Raw genomic sequence first — 19,092 nt, 5'->3', positions numbered from 1 at the left:
TAGAGCAAACATTCCTAGTGATTTGTGTCATTAAAAATTAACAAGTGCCAGTTACTGTAAAAAACAGATTTTCGTAAAGCTGGTTTCGGGGTATATTTTTACCCCAGATTCTGCCGAAATGTCAGTGAGTCTATGTATCTGAAGAGTGCAAGGTGCAACCAGAGGAATTCATAAATTCATACGCAAAGAACTGTTTCAGTTTCATTGTAATATACTAAATAGAGTTAAATCTACGATTATTTAGATCAGCAGCTGCCATAACATAGCACTTACGATTAGTTGCCTCGAACAACAAAGAGAAAATAAAACACTAGTCTATACATTTAAAATGTTACAAGATCGGAAAGGTGCATCATGATTCGTCACTACATGACCAGATTTACTAGCTTCAGCTCACAAAATTTCCTTGGTAATGTTTTCGAGCCATTTGAGCCTCCTCTTCTTCCTTTTCCTTTTTTCCGCAGAGACATCAGTCTGAACGCGCAAGAAAATGAGACGAAGAGTCAATAAGTAGACCAGTTCCACGGCGCTAAGTAAACTGCAACCCAGGAACAAGGCTGCTGTACCACCTAAAGACACTGTGGACAAAAGACGAAGTCTCTTAAGTGATTCAGTGATACCGAAAGCAAGTTAAATATGTACAAATGTGTGACATTTTACAAAAAAGGATTATGGTCATAATACACTAGCAAATATTAATAAAAAATAAATTGTGGGAAGAACCGATCTCACATACATCAAGTGATATACACGTGTTACACAGTTTGTACGCTGTAAGGTTGATTTGAAAGTGATATATCTTCGCTTTCTTCCGGATTTTGAGCTGACTTAAATATACAGTTATAAGGGAATCTACGATTTAGTGTCAACTTCGAAATATCGTGTAATGCGGCATTTTTCAAATTCTCATATCATTGCCAGAGGGGAAAAAAGTTATACGTGACGAGAAAAATCCCAGAACCAACAAGGACTCGAACCCCACACCTCTCGATTTGTAGTTCAGATATGATCATGAATATGGTTCTACAACTGTGAAAAATTGGACGCTTGAGTAAAAACGTGAGTCTTCTCTATTTTCTGACTTTCGAATAAAATATACGCATATACTTTTCCTTATATATTCTAAGTAATCCGCAGGCTGTTGTGGCCGAGCGGTTCTAGGCGTTTCAGTCTGGAACCGCGCGACCGCTACGGTCGCAGGTTCGAATCCTGCCTCGGGCATGGAGGTGTGTGGTGTCCTTATGTTAGTTAGGTTTAAATAGTTCTAAGTTCTAATGGGCTGATGGCCTCAGATGTTAAGTCCCATAGTGCTCAGAGCCATTTTCTAAGTAATCCAAATAGCATACACGAAAGCCTGGTTTTTTACGTTTGTCAGAATATCGTAAATAACCTAAACATCGCAATCAAGCCCAGAGGGTCGCGTAATCCCGGCGGCCGCCATGTCACCCTCTACCTTATGGCGACATCGGATGCAGTATGGAGGGGAGAGGAATGGGCTCAGCAGTCCGATCTCGCGGCCGTTGTCGGCTTTCCAGGCCTTGGAATCGCTCCTTACCATTCGAGTAGCTCCTCAATTGACATCGTGAGGCTGAGTACACCTCGTTCCAGTCTTACTGCCCAGGAAATATCGCTGGCAGTACCAGAGACTGAACCAAGGTTCCCGGCATTGTAGATATACCTACTGACCACTCAGCTACAGAACATCAAAACATTAAAAAATTGCAGTTACTATGAAATATTCAGTGATCGCTATGCGAGAAAAAATTCAGACTGTAATCGTAGGACAACTGAATTTTCTGGAAAACTGAAAAATGCTCACGTTATTTCCACTCTAAGAACTTTTGAACAAAGTAGGGGAAACCGGGGGGAGGCGGGGCATTTACGCACATTTATTTTCGGAATTTTTTTAATTTTTTCGCTAGATTTTTATCGTGACTACAATTGTTTAATCTTATGACATGGTTATTAAAGTATAAATTGTTATATATACTTCTGAGTAAACACTAAACTGAAGAGGGCAAAATGGTTAGCACACTGGACTCGCATTCGGGAGGACGACGGTTCAATCCCGCCTCCGGCCATCCTGATTTAGGTTTTCCGTGATTTCCCTAAATCGCTTCAGGCAAATGCCGGGATGGTTCCTTTGAAAGAGCACGGTCGATTTCCTTCCCCATCCTTCCCTAACCCGAGCTTGCGCTCCGTCTCTAATGACCTCGTTGTCGACGGGACGTTAAACACTGATCTCCTCCTCCTGAAGAGGGCAAAACAGTTTTATATAGCCTCACGTCGAGAGCGTAAATGTGCCTCTGGTATGGGGCAGTTTACGCACCTATTACGCATATCATAGAGCTCAAGAATGAGTAAACAAAACATTACTAAACTTTTAAAATATGTTTTTATAGCAGTAAACAAAATTAGACTTTGTTACACCAAGTAACATGCTAAACACAACAATTTCACTGGCAGTAACAAAATTTTGTGGTGAACTTCCACCTGTTAGCATAATACGGCCTGCATAGAAGTTTGAATGTTAATCAAAGGCCTATTCGTCACTGTCAGAGTTGCAATTTGTGCACATACGAAACAAGGTTTTTCTGTGGTACAAATGTCTTGAGTCCATCTTTGCATCTAAGGCACTGGACCCAGTCTTGTTTCTTTCGGTTGGTTAAATCGTCGTTCCACGCAGTAAATCTAACGTAGTTTGCACCCTCTTCATCAGGCTGCTGCAGGTTATAAGAGAAAGGAAGGAGAACGGTGTGGGACATTCGTTGAGACGAGACTAGTTGCTAACAGACGCTTTAAAAGGACTAGAAGAGGAGAGTGAGAGGAAAGAGGAGATTGACAGGAAAGAGGAGATACACGATGACAGGCGACATAGAGGAAAGCGGGAATTACGCGGATTTGAACAGAATGGCAGAAGAAACAAGAGCGTGGAAAGTTACCATGTGGAAACCTGCCTTTGGGCGGAACACTAATGATGACATCACAAGTAGGCCTATCCACATTTTTCCTTGTTTCTTGTTTTTAGCCATTTCTTGCCGTTATCAGACCATGATCTCATATAAATAATTCGTTCTGTTGAAATTCATCAATTTCATATAGCTTATTTTTTTAGCAATTTCTACTTTTTATTCTCCCGTGTCTTCAGTTTTTTCAGATTGGGTTTCCAACTACTGTTGTCTTATAGTTCCCTTGACTGAGTTATTAGTTAGGATGGAAATGCAGAATATCCCGGAAACGTGCTCTAACAAAAGTACGTACTTGCCCCAACGAAACTGCGTAAACGTGACCTATTGGCCGGCCGGTGTGGCCGTGCGGTTAAAGGCGCTTCAGTCTGGAACCGCGTGACCGCTACGGTCGCAGGTTCGAATCCTGCCTCGGGCATGGATGTGTTTGATGTCCTTAGGTTAGTTAGGTTTAAGTAGTTCTAAGTTCTAGGGGACTTATGACCACAGATGTTGAGTCCCATAGTGCTCAGAGCCATTTTTTGTGACCTATTGCCATTTTTGCGTAAAAACACAAATATTATGCTCTGCGATCTAAGACGTTCATTCAGTTATAGTGCCTGAAGTTTGTGAGAACTCTCAGTACATGCAGTATTAATCTTCCATTGTCGGTATCGTTCAAGCAAGATTGCTTTCCGAGAAAAGTGCTCTGCAAAAGCGTACCCCAAGCGTAAACGTGCCCCGGCTTCCTATACCTTACACCGAGGTGTCAAAGGCCATGGTATGGCGACATGCACATACTAGGATGGCGACAGTATGGCGTACACAAAGTATAAAACAGCAGTGCATTGGCGGAGCCATCATTTGAACTCAGGTGCTTCATATGAAAAGATCCGATGTGATTATGGCCACACAACAAGAATTAACAGACTCTGAACGTCGAACGGTAGTTGGAATCGTTAGAGAATTCAATATTCCAAGATCCACAGTGTCAAGTGTGCCGAGAATACCAAATTTCAGGCATTATCTCTCACCATGGACAACGCATTGAACGACGGCCTTCACTTAACGACCGACAGCAGCAGCGTTTGCGTGTAGTTGTCAGTGCTAACAGACAAGCAACAATGCGTGACATAGCAACAGCATCAATGTGGGACGTGCGACGAACATGTCCATTAGGATAGCGTGCCGAAATCTGACTTTTTTGGCTATGGCAGCAGACGACCTACGCGAGTACCTTTGCAAACAGCACGACATCGCCTGTAGCACCTCTCCTGGGCTCATGACCTAATCAGGCGGACCCAAGGAGACTGAAAAACAGTCGTCTGGTCAGATGTCCCGATTTCAGCTGGTAAGAGCTCATGGTAGGGTTCTAACGTGGCCTAGACCCCACGAAGGCATCGATGTAAGTTTTCAACAAGGCACTGTGCAAGCTGATGGTGGCTCCGTAATGGTGTGGGCTACATTTATATGGAACAGACTCAGTCCTCTGGTCCTACTGAACGGATCATTGACTGGAAATGGTTATGTTCTCTTACTTGGAGAGCCGGCCGGGCCGGCCGCGGTGGCCGTGCGGTTCTAGGCGCTTCAGTCCGGAACCGCGGGACTGCTACGGTCGCAGGTTCGAATCCTGCCTCGGGCATGGATGTGTGTGATGTCCTTAGGTTAGTTAGGCTTCAGTAGTTCTAGGGGACTGATGACCTCAGATGTTAAGTCCGATCGTGCTTAGAGCCATCTGAACTGAATTACCCTTGTGTGTCACATCCTACTACACGTAAATTTTAGCCTTAAAACTTGGAATATACATGGTGAATTACCTAAAACTTAACTTGCACCACAAATATTGTAGAAATGGAAAGTGTTATTGATATGCTGTTTTCACGGAGTGGATTGGTAGTCAGGGTCTTGTCTTGATATCCTATAAACAGATTGTAATAATACTGACAAAAATGCACTTTTTAAATAGAACAATGCCTATTGACATCAACAAACTAAAAGTAGGGTAAATTATAATGTCAGTGGTGTTTGTGGCAGGATACTAGTGCGAGTCGTTTACGAGATATCGTATTTTGAAACGTTCCCACACCTACACTATTTAGTGCCATTCAGCGTGCATAGTTGCTAGGTATGATGCTGTTATGTTTGCATTCAGTGTGCTTGTTTATTCCTTGAGTGGACTGCGACTTTTTACTCAGTTAGTGTGTGACAATCCAAGCAGTAGTTCGTTAGTGGACAATGGGATTTACTAATGCAGAAGAAGCCGACATGCTCATGGTGTATAGAGAATGTAGGAGGAATACAATTCGTTCTTGTACAGTGTATGTGGCAGGATATTCCAACAGTCTTCAACCATCTCGCTAGTTCTTTATCAAACTCTTCAACCACTTACGTGAAGGTAGCGTGACACCTAGACAACGTAACCAAGGGAAACAACTGACGACAGGGGAGGGGGAAATTAATGTTCTTGCTACTGTTGCAATTGATCCGCAAGTTAGCTCCCTTGCAATCACAGGAGAAAGTGGCATGAGAGAGGCATGTGTCACACGTATTCTCCATCGACATATGTACCATCTCTATTACATCTCTTCATTAAGTGCTGCATGGAAACGATTAACTTCTATACATGGTCATCAAGACAGGATTCTCCAGATGTGTCTTGTTTAGTGATGAAGCCATGTTTACAATCATCTACATCTACGTGCATCTACATCCACGTGATTACTCTGCTATTCACAATAAAGTGCCTGGCAGAGGGTTCAATGAGCCACCTTCAAGCTGTCTCTCCATCGTTACACTCTCGAACGGCACGCGGGAAAAACGAGCACTTAAATTTTCCTGTGCGAGGCCTGATTTCTCTTATTTTATCGTGTGATCATTTCTCCCTATGTAAGTGGGTGCAAACAGAATGTTTTCGCAGTCGGAGGAGAAAACTGGTGATTGAAATTTCAGGAGAAGATCCCGTCGCAACGAAAAACGCCTTTGTTTTAGTGATTGCCACTCCAATTCACATATCATATCTGTGACACTATCTCGCCTATTTTGCGAAAATACAAAACGAGCTGCCCTTCTTTGTACTTTTTCAATGTCATTCATCAGTCACACCTGATGCGGAACCCACACCGCACAGCAGTACTCCAGAATAGGGTGGACAAGCGTGGTGTAAGCAGTCTCTTTAGTAGACCTGTTGCACCTTCTAAGTGTTCTGCCAATGTATCGCAGTTTTTGGTTTGCTCTACCCAAAATATTATCTATGTGATCGTTCCAATTTAGGTTGTTTGTAATTGTAATCCCTAAGTATTTCGTTGAATTTACAGCCTTCAGATTTGTGTGATTTATTGCTTAATCGAAATTTAGCTAATTTCTTTTAGTACTCATGTGAATAACTTTACACTTTTCCTTATTCAGGGTCAATTGCCACTTTTTGCGTCATACAGATATCTTATCGAAACCATTTTGTGAGTCGTTTTGATCATCTGACGACTTTAGACAGCATCATCTGCAAACAATCTAAGACGGCTACTCAGATTGTCTCCTATGTCGTTAATATAGATCAGGAACAACAGAGGGCCTATAACACTTCCTTGGAGAACGCCGGATATTACTTCTGTTTTACTCTATGACGTTCCGTCTATTACTACGAGCTGTGACCTTTCTGACAGGAAATCACGAATCCAGTGGCACCACTGAGGCGATATTCCTTAGTCACGCAGTTTGGTTAGAAGACGCTTGTGAGGAACGGTGTCGAAAGCCTTTTGGAAATCTAAAAATGTGGAATCAATTTGACATCCCCTGTCGATAGCACTTATTACTTCATGAGTATAAAGAGCTAGTTGTGTTTCACAAGAACGAAATTTTCTGAAACCGAGCTCACTGTGTGTCAATACATAGTTTTCTTCGAGGTACTTCATAATGTTCGAATACAGTACATGTTCCAAAACCCTACTGCAAATCGACGTTAGTGATATAGGCCTGTAATTCAGCGGATTACTCCTACTTCCCTTTTTGGGTATTGGTTTGACTTGAGCAATTTTCCAGTCTTTAGGTACGGATCTTTCTGTGAGCGAGTGGCTGTATATGATTGCTAAATATGGAGCTATTTTATCAGTACTCTCTGAGAGAAACCTGACTGGTATACAATCTGAACCGGAGGCCTTGCCTTTATTAAGTGATTTAAGCTGCTTCGTTACTCCGAGGATATCTACTTCTATGTTTCTCATCTTGGCAGTTGTTCTTGATTGGAATTCAGGAATATTTACTGCGTCTTCTTTGGTGAAGGAGTTTCGGAAAACCGTGTTTAATAACTCTGCTTTAGCGGCACTGTCATCATGGCCAGATGAACCGTATAAACACGCACTATTGGTATGTTGAGAATCGCCGTTGGATTCGTCAGGTGGAACGTTCGTGGAGTGTAAATGTGCGGTTTAGGATAGTGAACTATCAGCCTACAGGCCCATTTTCTATAGATGGAATACTGAACGCGGACAAGTATCGCAGTCTCCTAACAGACTATCTTTCACTGATGCTAGAAGACGTTACTCTGCCGACTACGAGGAACTTGTGGCGCTAACATGATGGCTGTACAGCCCACAGTGCACGAAGTACTACAGCATGTCTTCACGAACTGCTTCCAAATCCTTAGACTGGACACAGAGGATCGGTACCCTGGCTAGCCCATTCTCCGAATTTGACGCTGTGGACCTTGCTTTTGGGGTAAGCTGAAAGATATTCTCTACAAAGAAAAACCAATTACACCAGATGATATGCAACGTTGTATTACTGCAGGCTGTTTGGATGTCTCCGCTGAAATGCTAGCATGTGCACAGCAGTCGTTCCATACCACACTGGGAGCGCGTGTTGGCGCTGCCAGTGGTCACTTTGAATACAACCTGTGATGATCAGTTGTGTCGTTACTGATCAGAAACCACATAACCAGTGTATGTACTTGTGTTCTTTAGCATGTGCTACCAACGGTATTGCACAAGTGCCAGTGTGGGGACTTGTCATAAAGGTCTCGCACCAGAATCCTGCAACAAACACCAGTGTCATTCTAACTTACCCTACTATTAGTTTTTTAATGTCAATAGGCATTGTTCCACTTAAAAAGTTCGTGTTTGCACAAAAAATACACTTTTCAATCATTATTATAATCTGTGGATTGGCCTACAACAAGAGCCCCAGACTACAAATCCATTCTGTGAAAACCGCACATCAACAGCACTTTCCATTTTCGCAATATTTTCGATGCAAGTTTTAGGTGATTCGCTCTGTATAAACAAGCACTTACATTTGTGTTTTTACTTATTTTATCACCTTCTTAACTATAGAACTCCAAATCACAGACCATCACATTCAACGCTTGATGGACATGGCTCAGTGTAATATTAAACTAAGAGATTTCTCTTCGTAGAAACACACAGACTGTTAACAGATGGGAGGAAAATGCACACCCCAGTACATTGTCCGGTTATTTACTGGCGGATGTCTGTCTGTGCTACAAGAAGCAATGCACAACTTAGAAAAAGAATAAATTGGACATGATGCACTTTTTTATTCAAGCGTCCAATTCGTCTTGTACATCAATTTCTATGCAACGCACCGCCCCCTCTGCCTCAATGCAATTTTGAGGTAGTATGTAGAGACATTCATAGAGGTAAGAGGGAGTAACGTTTTAGTGTACCGTCAATAATGACGTCATTAGAAATGGAACACAAGCTCGTATTGAGAGGATCATGGGGAACGGAATCGGCCTTGTTCTTTTCAAGCAAACCATCCTGGCATTTGCCTGACGTGTGTAGATAACCCACAGAAAATGCAAATATGATGGTTGGTTTGGGAATCGAACACCAGTCCACCGGAATGTGAATCCAGTGTTCTAATAACTATGTTATCCCGTAGGCGAGCGTAGGCAGTGTGTTAGTAATGGCGACACCTTGTTTAGTATTCAGATATCATCTCGTGAGACGGTATTGTTTACTACATACACATAGGGTAGCAACTCATCAAGGGATATTAGCGACAGTACACATCAGAGCAGAAGCAGTCCCGTCATGTATGTACCACGCCGACTCAATGTTGCACAGTTCTGGTGCTGCCAGTGGCAAGAATAATTAATTGACATGTTGGAGAGTGCGATGGGTAACAAGAGATATATGTGTGTACTGCCACTATTCCACTGGAAGAGCAAGCACACTTTCTTTCCTTTGTACAAACTGCAGCAGAATGAGATGTGTTGCATACTCCAGCCGATCGCTTTCATACCTTAAAGACCATAGACGCACCCTGTAAGCGTATTGTCATATCGCTGGCTTGGCTGTGGAGTATCTTTGGGAGCGACTGCATTGCGGAGTCGAGCACGAGCACGGATCTGCTACGTTGTGTTGTGGGTAGCCCTGCATGGGAAAGACATTATTATGCAAGTTGAAGTGTAGCTGCAAGTACTACTATTGTGAAGTAACGAGATATGGAAATGGATTCAGTGAAAGGTGCGTAAAGAAGTAATTAAGTATGAGCAGTGCCACCGATAATGTATTTGACTGTCCGCCTGTTTGCGTGGCGTACCATACAACATCAAACATCCGCGTCGTGTTCGCCCTTCCAGAATGAAACTAACGTGAGTCAGTAAAATAGTTTACCACAAAACAGAGCCATCAAGTGCCAGTAACTTGTAGCGAGCGTGAGAACATTCTTTTCGTCAACGCGTTTCCGCATCATCAACAATCAACCGTGTCGCGACGGTTACGCGCACGCTCGTACAAGTGAGAACTGTGAACTGTAACTTTTATGAACAGTATTATACAGGGTGATTCAAAAAGAATACCACAACTTTAAAAATGTGTATTTAATGAAAGAAACATAATATAACCTTCTGTTATACATCATTACAAAGAGTATTTAAAAAGGTTTTTTTCACTCAAAAACAAGTTCAGAGATGTTCAATATGGCCCCCTCCAGACACACGAGCAATATCAACCCGATACTCCAACTCGTTCCACACTCTCTGTAGCATATCAGGCGTAACAGTTTGGATAGCTGCTGTTATTTCTCGTTTCAAATCATCAATGGTGGCTGGGAGAGGTGGCCGAAACACCATATCCTTAACATACCCCCATAAGAAAAAATCGCAGGGGGTAAGATCAGGGCTTCTTGGAGGCCAGTGATGAAGTGCTCTGTCACGGGCTGCCTGGCGGCCGATCCATCGCCTCGAGTAGTTGACGTTCAGGTTTCATAACTAACCTTTTTCGTAGGACTCTCCATACAGTTGATTGTGGAATTTGCAGCTCTCTGCTAGCTCTGCGAGTCGATTTTCCTGGGCTGCGAACAAATGCTTGCTGGATGCGTGCTACATTTTCATCACTCGTTCTCGGCCGTCCAGAACTTTTCCCTTTGCACAAACACCCATTCTCTGTAAACTGTTTATACCAACGTTTAATACACCACCTATCAGGAGGTTTAACACCATACTTCGTTCGAAATGCACGCTGAACAACTGTCGTCGATTCACTTCTGCTGTACTCAATAACACAAAAAGCTTTCTGTTGAGCGGTCGCCATCTTAGCATCAACTGACGCTGACGCCTAGTCAACAGCGCCTCAAGCGAACAAATGTACAATTAAATGAAACTTTATAGCTCCCTTAATTCGCCGACAGATAGTGCTTAGCTCTGCCTTTTGTCGTTGCAGAGTTTTAAATTCCTAAAGTTGTGGTATTCTTTTTGAATCACCCTGTATTATTACAAGTGTCAAGAAGGACTGGTACCAGATATCTGCGTGTTAGTGACGAGCTTAAGAACTTTCGCTCGACCATTCGGCTTCCGCTTCACCAACAACCACCCGCGTCGTGTTGGTTACGCGTACGCTCGTCCAAGTGATAATTGTGGACAGATAATCATTGCCTGTGTATCTGTCACCGAAGGTTCGGCCAGAGTAAGACTGTGAAATACATTTGCCGGCGTGAAGCACAATAGTGACATACATTAACATCGTCAAGAATACTGCACAATAATAAAGGAATGATAATTATGACCTCTCATCAAATTATCAAGAATGTTAATTGGCATCAACACTTACGACTTAGTGTGTAAACTGTGCAACCTGGGTTTATCGTATTGTCTCAGAATGTAATTGTTCATACCAGACGTAGGACAGTGTTGTGTTTAGTGTTGAGTGGCTCCCCTAAACCTGCTTGCATATTTATATACGTAATTTCAGGCAAGCCAGCAGCAGTGTGGAGCAGAAATAATACGACCGTCACAGGAGTACAATGTACATGGCGTGGACAGGTTGCACAGTCAAATAAAGAACAGTTTATGCGTCCCCCACCAGCTGTACAGGCAATGGCCTTGCCATAGTGCAGGGCTTCCTAACGCGTGGTCCGCGAACCCCTTAGGGGTCCGCTGGCTCTTTCTTGGGGGTCCGCCACCATCTTTCACCAAATCGTGTAAATTTAATGAGTACAATTATTGACTAAACATGTGAAAATCAAATTCAGAACTTTTTTTTCGTGTGAAAAACGTGTATTTTTACTTCAGGTCGTATTCCCAAGCAGCCTTTGCGGTTCCTAAGTGAGAACGCATACACAGTTTAGTGACGCAGAATGTGGCTTCTCTGATCGACTGTTTCGCAACAATACGGAACTGCAAAACGGCTTTATAAAAGCAGATTTCCAGAATCGATTTTGAAGTGTTTACCTGACCAACCAAAAGTGGAACTGGGACATCGGCTTACGAAATTCGATTTTGGAAACGCATGTAAACTCGGTGAATGTATTCCCACACATTGCACAACAGATGTCACAATAGTCCTTTATAGGGAATTCCTTGGTCTCTTTTCTTTCGTGATGTGTTTGTATCCCGAATCATGCGTCTGCCTCTTTTCTTCACAGCCGCGCGAAATGGCCGCGCAGTCTAAGGCTCCATGTCGTGGATTGCACAGCCGATCCCGCGGGAGGTTCGTGTGTGTGTGTGTGTTGTCCTTAGCGGAAGTTAAACTTTGATTAATAGTGTGTAAGACTGGGAACGGATGACCTCAGCAGTTAAATCCCATAGACTTTAAATACATTTGAACATTTTTCTTCGGATTTCACGAAAAATTACACGCACACACACACACACACACACGACTGTTACGAAATATGAATGCTCCTTACACAACAGTAGCCAAACAGTGGAAGTGAACAGACCACAAACGACAGTTTGTCAACAGCGAACAGTTTGGACGTGACGTTGATTGCTCTTGGAGGAAGGCAGCTCCAACGTGTGAAATGTCAGTTACCAAGTACTTTTAATCAGACTATAGTGTGTTGAACAAACGGAGTAAATCCACTCGTAAGTGTCTGGACACAGTAGGAATTCAAATTGGATCGTTAATTTCAAGTTTTTTTCATTCATCTCTAAACCAAAGACTATTGATACTTCAAGTGGTGGGGGGGGGGGGGGAAGGGGAAGGGGGGGGGTCATTGGGAACATGGCACTTGCATTAAGAAGCTTTCAGTTCCCTTGGGTTTCTCTCTGAAATTTAAAGTTACTGTGCTCTTGTATGACTAGGGGTCCACTATGCATTTTCGACTGAAGAAGGGGTCCGCCAGCTGAAAAGGTCGGGAAGCACTGCCATAGTGGATACACCGGTTCCCATCAGATCACCGAAGTTAAGTGCTGTCGGGCGTGGCCGGCACGTTTGAAAACTTCTTTTTTGTGGAGACATGTGCGAAAAGCAGTATAGGAACAAAACATGACAGTATGTCTGAGGGATGACAGTGCACAATTGTTCTCAGGTAAGCAACTAACAATTGGCAATATACAACTGCCATCTGATTTTTGTACAATCCTGGAAATGGAAAAAAGAACACATTGACACCGGTGTGTCAGACCCACCATACTTGCTCCAGACACTGCGAGAGGGCTGTACAAGCAATGATCACACGCACGGCACAGCGGACACACCAGGAACCGCGGTGTTGGCCGTCGAATGGCGCTAGCTGCGCAGCATTTGTGCACCGCCGCCGTCAGTGTCAGCCAGTTTGCCGTGGCATACGGAGCTCCATCGCAGTCTTTAACACTGGTAGCATGCCGCGACAGCGTGGACGTGAACCGTATGTGCAGTTGACGGACTTTGAGCGAGGGCGTATAGTGGGCATGCGGGAGGCCGGGTGGACGTACCGCCGAATTGCTCAACACGTGGGGCGTGAGGTCTCCACAGTACATCGATGTTGTCGCCAGTGGTCGGCGGAAGGTGCACGTGCCCGTCGACCTGGGACCGGACCGCAGCGACGCACGGATGCACGCCAAGACCGTAGGATCCTACGCAGTGCCGTAGGGGACCGCACCGCCACTTCCCAGCAAATTAGGGACACTGTTGCTCCTGGGGTATCGGCGAGGACCATTCGCAACCGTCTCCATGAAGCTGGGCTACGGTCCCGCACACCGTTAGGCCGTCTTCCGCTCACGCCCCAACATCGTGCAGCCCGCCTCCAGTGGTGTCGCGACAGGCGTGAATGGAGGGACGAATGGAGACGTGTCGTCTTCAGCGATGAGAGTCGCTTCTGCCTTGGTGCCAATGATGGTCGTATGCGTGTTTGGCACCGTGCAGGTGAGCGCCACAATCAGGACTGCATACGACCGAGGCACACAGGGCCAACACCCGGCATCATGGTGTGGGGAGCGATCTCCTACACTGGCTGTACACCACTGGTGATCGTCGAGGGGACACTGAATAGTGCACGGTACATCCAAACCGTCATCGAACCCATCGTTCTACCATTCCTAGACCGGCAAGGGAACTTGCTGTTCCAACAGGACAATGCACGTCCGCATGTATCCCGTGCCACCCAACGTGCTCTAGAAGGTGTAAGTCAACTACCCTGGCCAGCAAGATCTCCGGATCTGTCCCCCATTGAGCATGTTTGGGACTGGATGAAGCGTCGTCTCACGCGGTCTGCACGTCCAGCACGAACGCTGGTCCAACTGAGGCGCCAGGTGGAAATGGCGTGGCAAGCCGTTCCACAGGACTACATCCAGCATCTCTACGATCGTCTCCATGGGAGAATAGCAGCCTGCATTGCTGCGAAAGGTGGATATACATTGTACTAGTGCCGACATTGTGCATGCTCTGTTGCCTGTGTCTATGTGCCTGTGGTTCTGTCAGTGTGATCATGTGATGTATCTGACCCCAGGAATGTGTCAATAAAGTTTCCCCTTCCTGGGACAATGAATTCACGGTGTTCTTATTTCAATTTCCAGGAGTGTACTTAGGTATCTTCCCTTTCAGGGCTCACAGTCTGCACAATTACTTCGAAGAACTTTATTAGCAGGCACTGGCTGCGAGAGAGGGACGTTCTTGCGTCTATAAATGGCGAAGTCAACGAAATGAACTATAAAGTACAAGCCATATTACCAGGTGCAGTTACTACGTATGTGCAAGTCTGTTGATGCTGTAGTAGATGCTAATGAGGCCATACAGTCCCCAACAGATCTCCTGAACTCACTTTATCCTGTTAGTCACCCACTCCATCGCCTTTTTCTCACAGTGGGAGCACAACTTTACTTTGAAACTTTGATGCATCGAAACCTTGGAACGGAACAACGCTGTCTGTTACGAAGACGCTGGCCAGTGTGATTCAGGCTGCAATATTAATAAGAAAAGGAGAGGGTGAAACAGTGTACATCCCATGAATACGAACAGATATCCCCTTCAGCTATCAGAGACTGGAATTTACCATACGACTTGCATTTTTCATTATGATAAATATCACACATGTGCAGTCTATTACATAATGCAGAGTTGATTTGTCATCTCCATATTTCTCTCATGGACATCCATCACTGCTTACTCTAGAATAGGCTCACCCCAGAATTTATTCCCCATGGCACCTGGTGGTGTAATGAAGAACGTTGTGAGCACCTAACAGCCAGTATGTCCACCTTCAGCATGGATAACAGCGACAACACATAGTGGCATGAAAGTAATGAAGCCTTGGTAGATTGTTGGAGGGAGCTGGCACCACAACTGTGCAAACAAGGCACCTAATTCCTGTAAATTCCAGGGAGGGGGATGAGCTCTGACGCCACATTCAGTCATATTCCAGCTGTTTTTGATCAGCTTCGGATCTGACAAGTTGGGTGGGCCAACACATTAATTGGTACTCGTCACTGTGTTCCTCGAACCACTCCATAACACTCTGGCATTGGGACATAGCGCATTATCTTGTTGAAAAATGCCACTGCTGTCACGAAACGTGATCGTGGTGAAGGAGTGAACATGGTCTACAACCAATGTATGAGGCACCTTGGCCGTCAAGGTGCCTTGAACGAGCTACACTGGACCAACTTTTGCCTACATGAATTATCCCTAGAGAGTAATAGAGCCGCCACCATCGTGTCTCTATCCTGTAGTACAGGTGTCAAGGAACTGTTCCCGTGGAAGAAGACGGATTCGCACTCTCCGTTCAGCATGATGAAAAAGGTATCGGGATTCAGCAGATCATGTAAAGCTATACCACTGTACCAACATCCAGTGCTGATTGTCACCTGCCCATTTCAGTCATAGTTGCTGATGTCATGATGTTAACTTTGTCACATGCATGCGTCATCAACTGCGGAGGCCCACGTTTAGGAGTGTTCGGTGCACTGTGTGTTCAGACTCACTTGTTAGTCTGGCTGTCCTGTTGAACCTGTGTGGCCCGCCTACAATGCCCGGCATCTGTCCCAACCCCCCCCCCCCCCCCAATGTCTGGACAAGGTCTCATCTTGGTTTCACCACGTGTCGAAGTAACTCAACACAGCACTCCTCGGACAGCCAACAAGTCGTGCAGTTTCCAAAATGCTCCTGCTGAGCCTCCAGCCATCGATCAAACTCAGATAGCCATGTGCCTTCCCCACTCTACACATGGACAGCATGCCTACTGGCATTACATGCACCAGGCGTGTGTCTGACTATCAGTCGTTTCTCGCCAGGTGACGCTGCTAACGCCTGGACAGGTTTATGTCGATAGAAGGTCGGTGGTGACGATGTTTTGGCTGATCAGTGTAAATATTATAGTCAACTGTGTACATTCCAAACTACTTTCCATATTGTGGATGATGTGCTGACAGATGTTCTGTTCCCTGCCTTCGCAGTTTCTATGCTGCAATCTCAATGGGAACGACATTTGCTAGATATGGCACAGCAAAGACTGTTCACATCATTTCATTTAGATATACATATTGGAATAAATAAACGCTTCACATTTCATGCACAGACAGACAGGAGGGAAGGAAAGGTGCACAGAGATGTGGTATAGGAGGAGAAGTGTGCAATATATGTGTCGAACATGGGGAAGGCAGAAGGGAAAGGTTATTATCTTATCAATACCACTATGTAAAGTTAAGATCTTGTTTAACGTTTTTCTACAATGATTTCGAAAAGTTGTTATCCTATTTACTTCATGTTTTTACATAATACTGTTATAAATGTTTGTTTCATATATATATATATATATATATATATATATATATATATATATATATATATATATATATATCGTACAAACATTTATAACAGTATTATGTAAAAAGATGAAGTAAATAGGATAACAACTTTTCGAAATCCTTCATATTTTTAAGTAACTGACAAATTTACTTCATATTTTTACACTACACCCTAATAAATGTTCAGCATAACATTCTCTCCACATTTTTTAATATCTGTGGTATAAGTTATAAATATATATGTATCATATGTCAGGGGGACGTAGTTAGTAAAAATTTCGAAAAGTTATTGACTGATTTATTTCTAATATTTACACTATGCCGAAACAAAGGTTCGAATAGAGACAAGCTAATTGTTTTTTAAATATAAATGGTATATAAATATATCTGTAATATATCAAGGGGAAATGTTGTTAGCAAGAATCTCGATAAGTTATTGACCAATTTACTCTGATATTTAAACGATGCTCTATTAAGCATTAGGTCGGACATGAGATATATATTTTTAAATACATATGGTATATAAATAATTATATATGATATAACTGGTAAACATTAACAAAAATCCTGAAAAGCTCTTGACTGATCTGCATCAAATGTTTACACGGTACTCTAATAAATATTCAGCTGGACCTAGGCTATATATTTCTTTAAAACATCAATGTACAGGCTGTCTGTTACAACTAAATGTGAGAAAGATCATGCTGTCCATGCTCTACTGTGCTGTGAAAATGTTCATTTTTGTTTCCTTGCTCGCAATCAGTTCGAATTATGACAGCAGGGCATTTAAACCACTAGAAAAATTATTTCCCCCATTTACACTCTTTCTTATTATACACAACTATATGTTATTTTGTTTTCTTCCTCGCAGTCAGTTTTAATAGAAAGCAGGAAAGTTGGATTTATGGTTATTGGCTGATGATTAGAATACTGCTACGGAATCTTATCCGTCTGAAACTTTCTAATCTTACCCATCTGCAGCTGACAACAAATTGAAATACTGTCACTGAAGTTTCTATCCCAACAGTACCAGAAACATTAGAATTCTCTCACACCCCATATACCAATGATCCCAACCGATATACTCTTTGATTTTAAGGAACATCAGTTCTCTATCAAAGTTTCGTTGACAATAACCAGAAACAAGAGTCGAGGGCATAGAGGTGATGGAGAAAGATGGTAGGAAATCACATTGAGAGGGGAAAGGAGGATATGGGCAGAGTCATGGGGGTGGAGGAGGTGGAGAGAGAGAGAAACAATGGGACAAGGAGATGGACAGAGAGAGAGAGAAAGGGGAGGACGTGGTTATGCATAGCCAATTGGTATGCTTTTTAGCAATTGCAAAGCATTGCCAGGTTCTCTACTGTGTTATAAAAGCAGATGTATGAGTGTTTATGTATATACCACATTTCCTCCCAAGCCCCTGGATTGCATTCAACCAATAACACTAACAGTATGGAAAGAAGCACTTTGTGGAGGGGGTAAGAACCACCTAGCTTCATTGTATGAGGGTGGGCCAAAAAAGGGTTCGTAATGCCTGACATTTCGGATGCCCTGTGCTGCTTGTGTGTTACAAGTGTAGTGTAGGAACGTGTTACACATGGTTTACGTGGAGATGGGTATGGCCGAGTGGAGAGAGGGGGAGGGGAAGATGGATAGTGAGATGGGGAGTAGGAGACAGATTGAGATGAGGTAGGTCAATAAAATGGAGGGGTGGAGACAGAATGATAGATGAGGCACGAGATGGGCAGTTAGAGATGCGAGATTGTGAGGGACAGACGGAGGGGTTAGGAGGAGACAGACACAGAGAAATTGGGAGGAAGAGATGGATAGAATGAGATTTTCACTCTGCAGCGGAGTGTGTGATGATATGAAACTTCCTGGCAGATTAAAACTGTGTGCCGGACCGAGACTCAAACTCGGGACCTTTGCCTTTCACGGGCAAGTGCTCTACCATCTGAGCTACCCAAGCACGACTCGCGGCCCGTCCTCACAGCTTTTACATCAGCCAGTACCTTGTCTCCTACCTTCCAAACTTCACAGAAGCTCTCCTGCGAACATTGCAGAACTAGCACTCATGAAAGAAAGGTTCACTCTGCAGCGGAGTTTGGAAGGTCGGAGACGAGGTACTGTCAGATGTAAAAGCTGTGAGGACGGGCCGCGAGTCGTGCTTGGGTAGCTCAGATGGTAGTGCACTTGCGGGCGAAAGGCAAAGGTCCCAAGTTCGAGTCTCGGTCGGGCACACAGTTTTAATCTGCCAGGAAGTTTCATAACAGTGCACACTCCACTGCAGAGTGAAAATCTCACTGGAAACATCCCCCAGGTTGTGGCTAAGCCAAGTTTCTGCTATATCCTTTCTTCCATGAGTGCCAGTTCTGCAAGATTCGCAGGAGAGCTTCTGTGAAGTTTGGAAGGTAGGAGACGAGGTACTGGCAGATGTAAAAGCTGTTAGGACGGGGCGTAAGTCGTGCTTGGGTAGCTCAGATGGTAGTGCACTTGCCTGCGAAAGGAAAAGGTCCCGAGTTCGAGTCTCGGTCCGGCACACAGTTTTAATCTGCCAGGAAGTTTCAAGAGATGGATAGATGGACAGGGGAGAAGATGGCCAGACATATGGAGGAGGAGGAGATGAAATGAGAGAAGGGAGAGTAAGGGGCGGTGCAGAAGATGATGATGTTAGTGGGCAAGTGG

General features: G+C 44.0%; 1 protein-coding gene across 1 annotated transcript in view; it reads right to left on the bottom strand.

Moving 5' to 3' along the window:
- Window positions 1-393: 393 nt before the first annotated feature.
- Window positions 394-19,092, bottom strand: part of LOC126252378 (sodium channel protein Nach-like) — a 169,311-nt gene continuing 150,612 nt past the window's right edge. The window contains exon 9 of the mRNA XM_049953269.1: window positions 394-578. Within this exon, the coding sequence (XP_049809226.1) occupies window positions 394-578 (185 nt within the window). The remainder of the gene's footprint in view (window positions 579-19,092) is intronic.

This window comes from Schistocerca nitens, chromosome 4, assembly GCF_023898315.1.
Source record: "Schistocerca nitens isolate TAMUIC-IGC-003100 chromosome 4, iqSchNite1.1, whole genome shotgun sequence".
NCBI classification, from domain to species: Eukaryota; Metazoa; Arthropoda; class Insecta; order Orthoptera; family Acrididae; genus Schistocerca; species Schistocerca nitens.
This window is presented reverse-complemented; position numbering and strand designations above follow the sequence as displayed.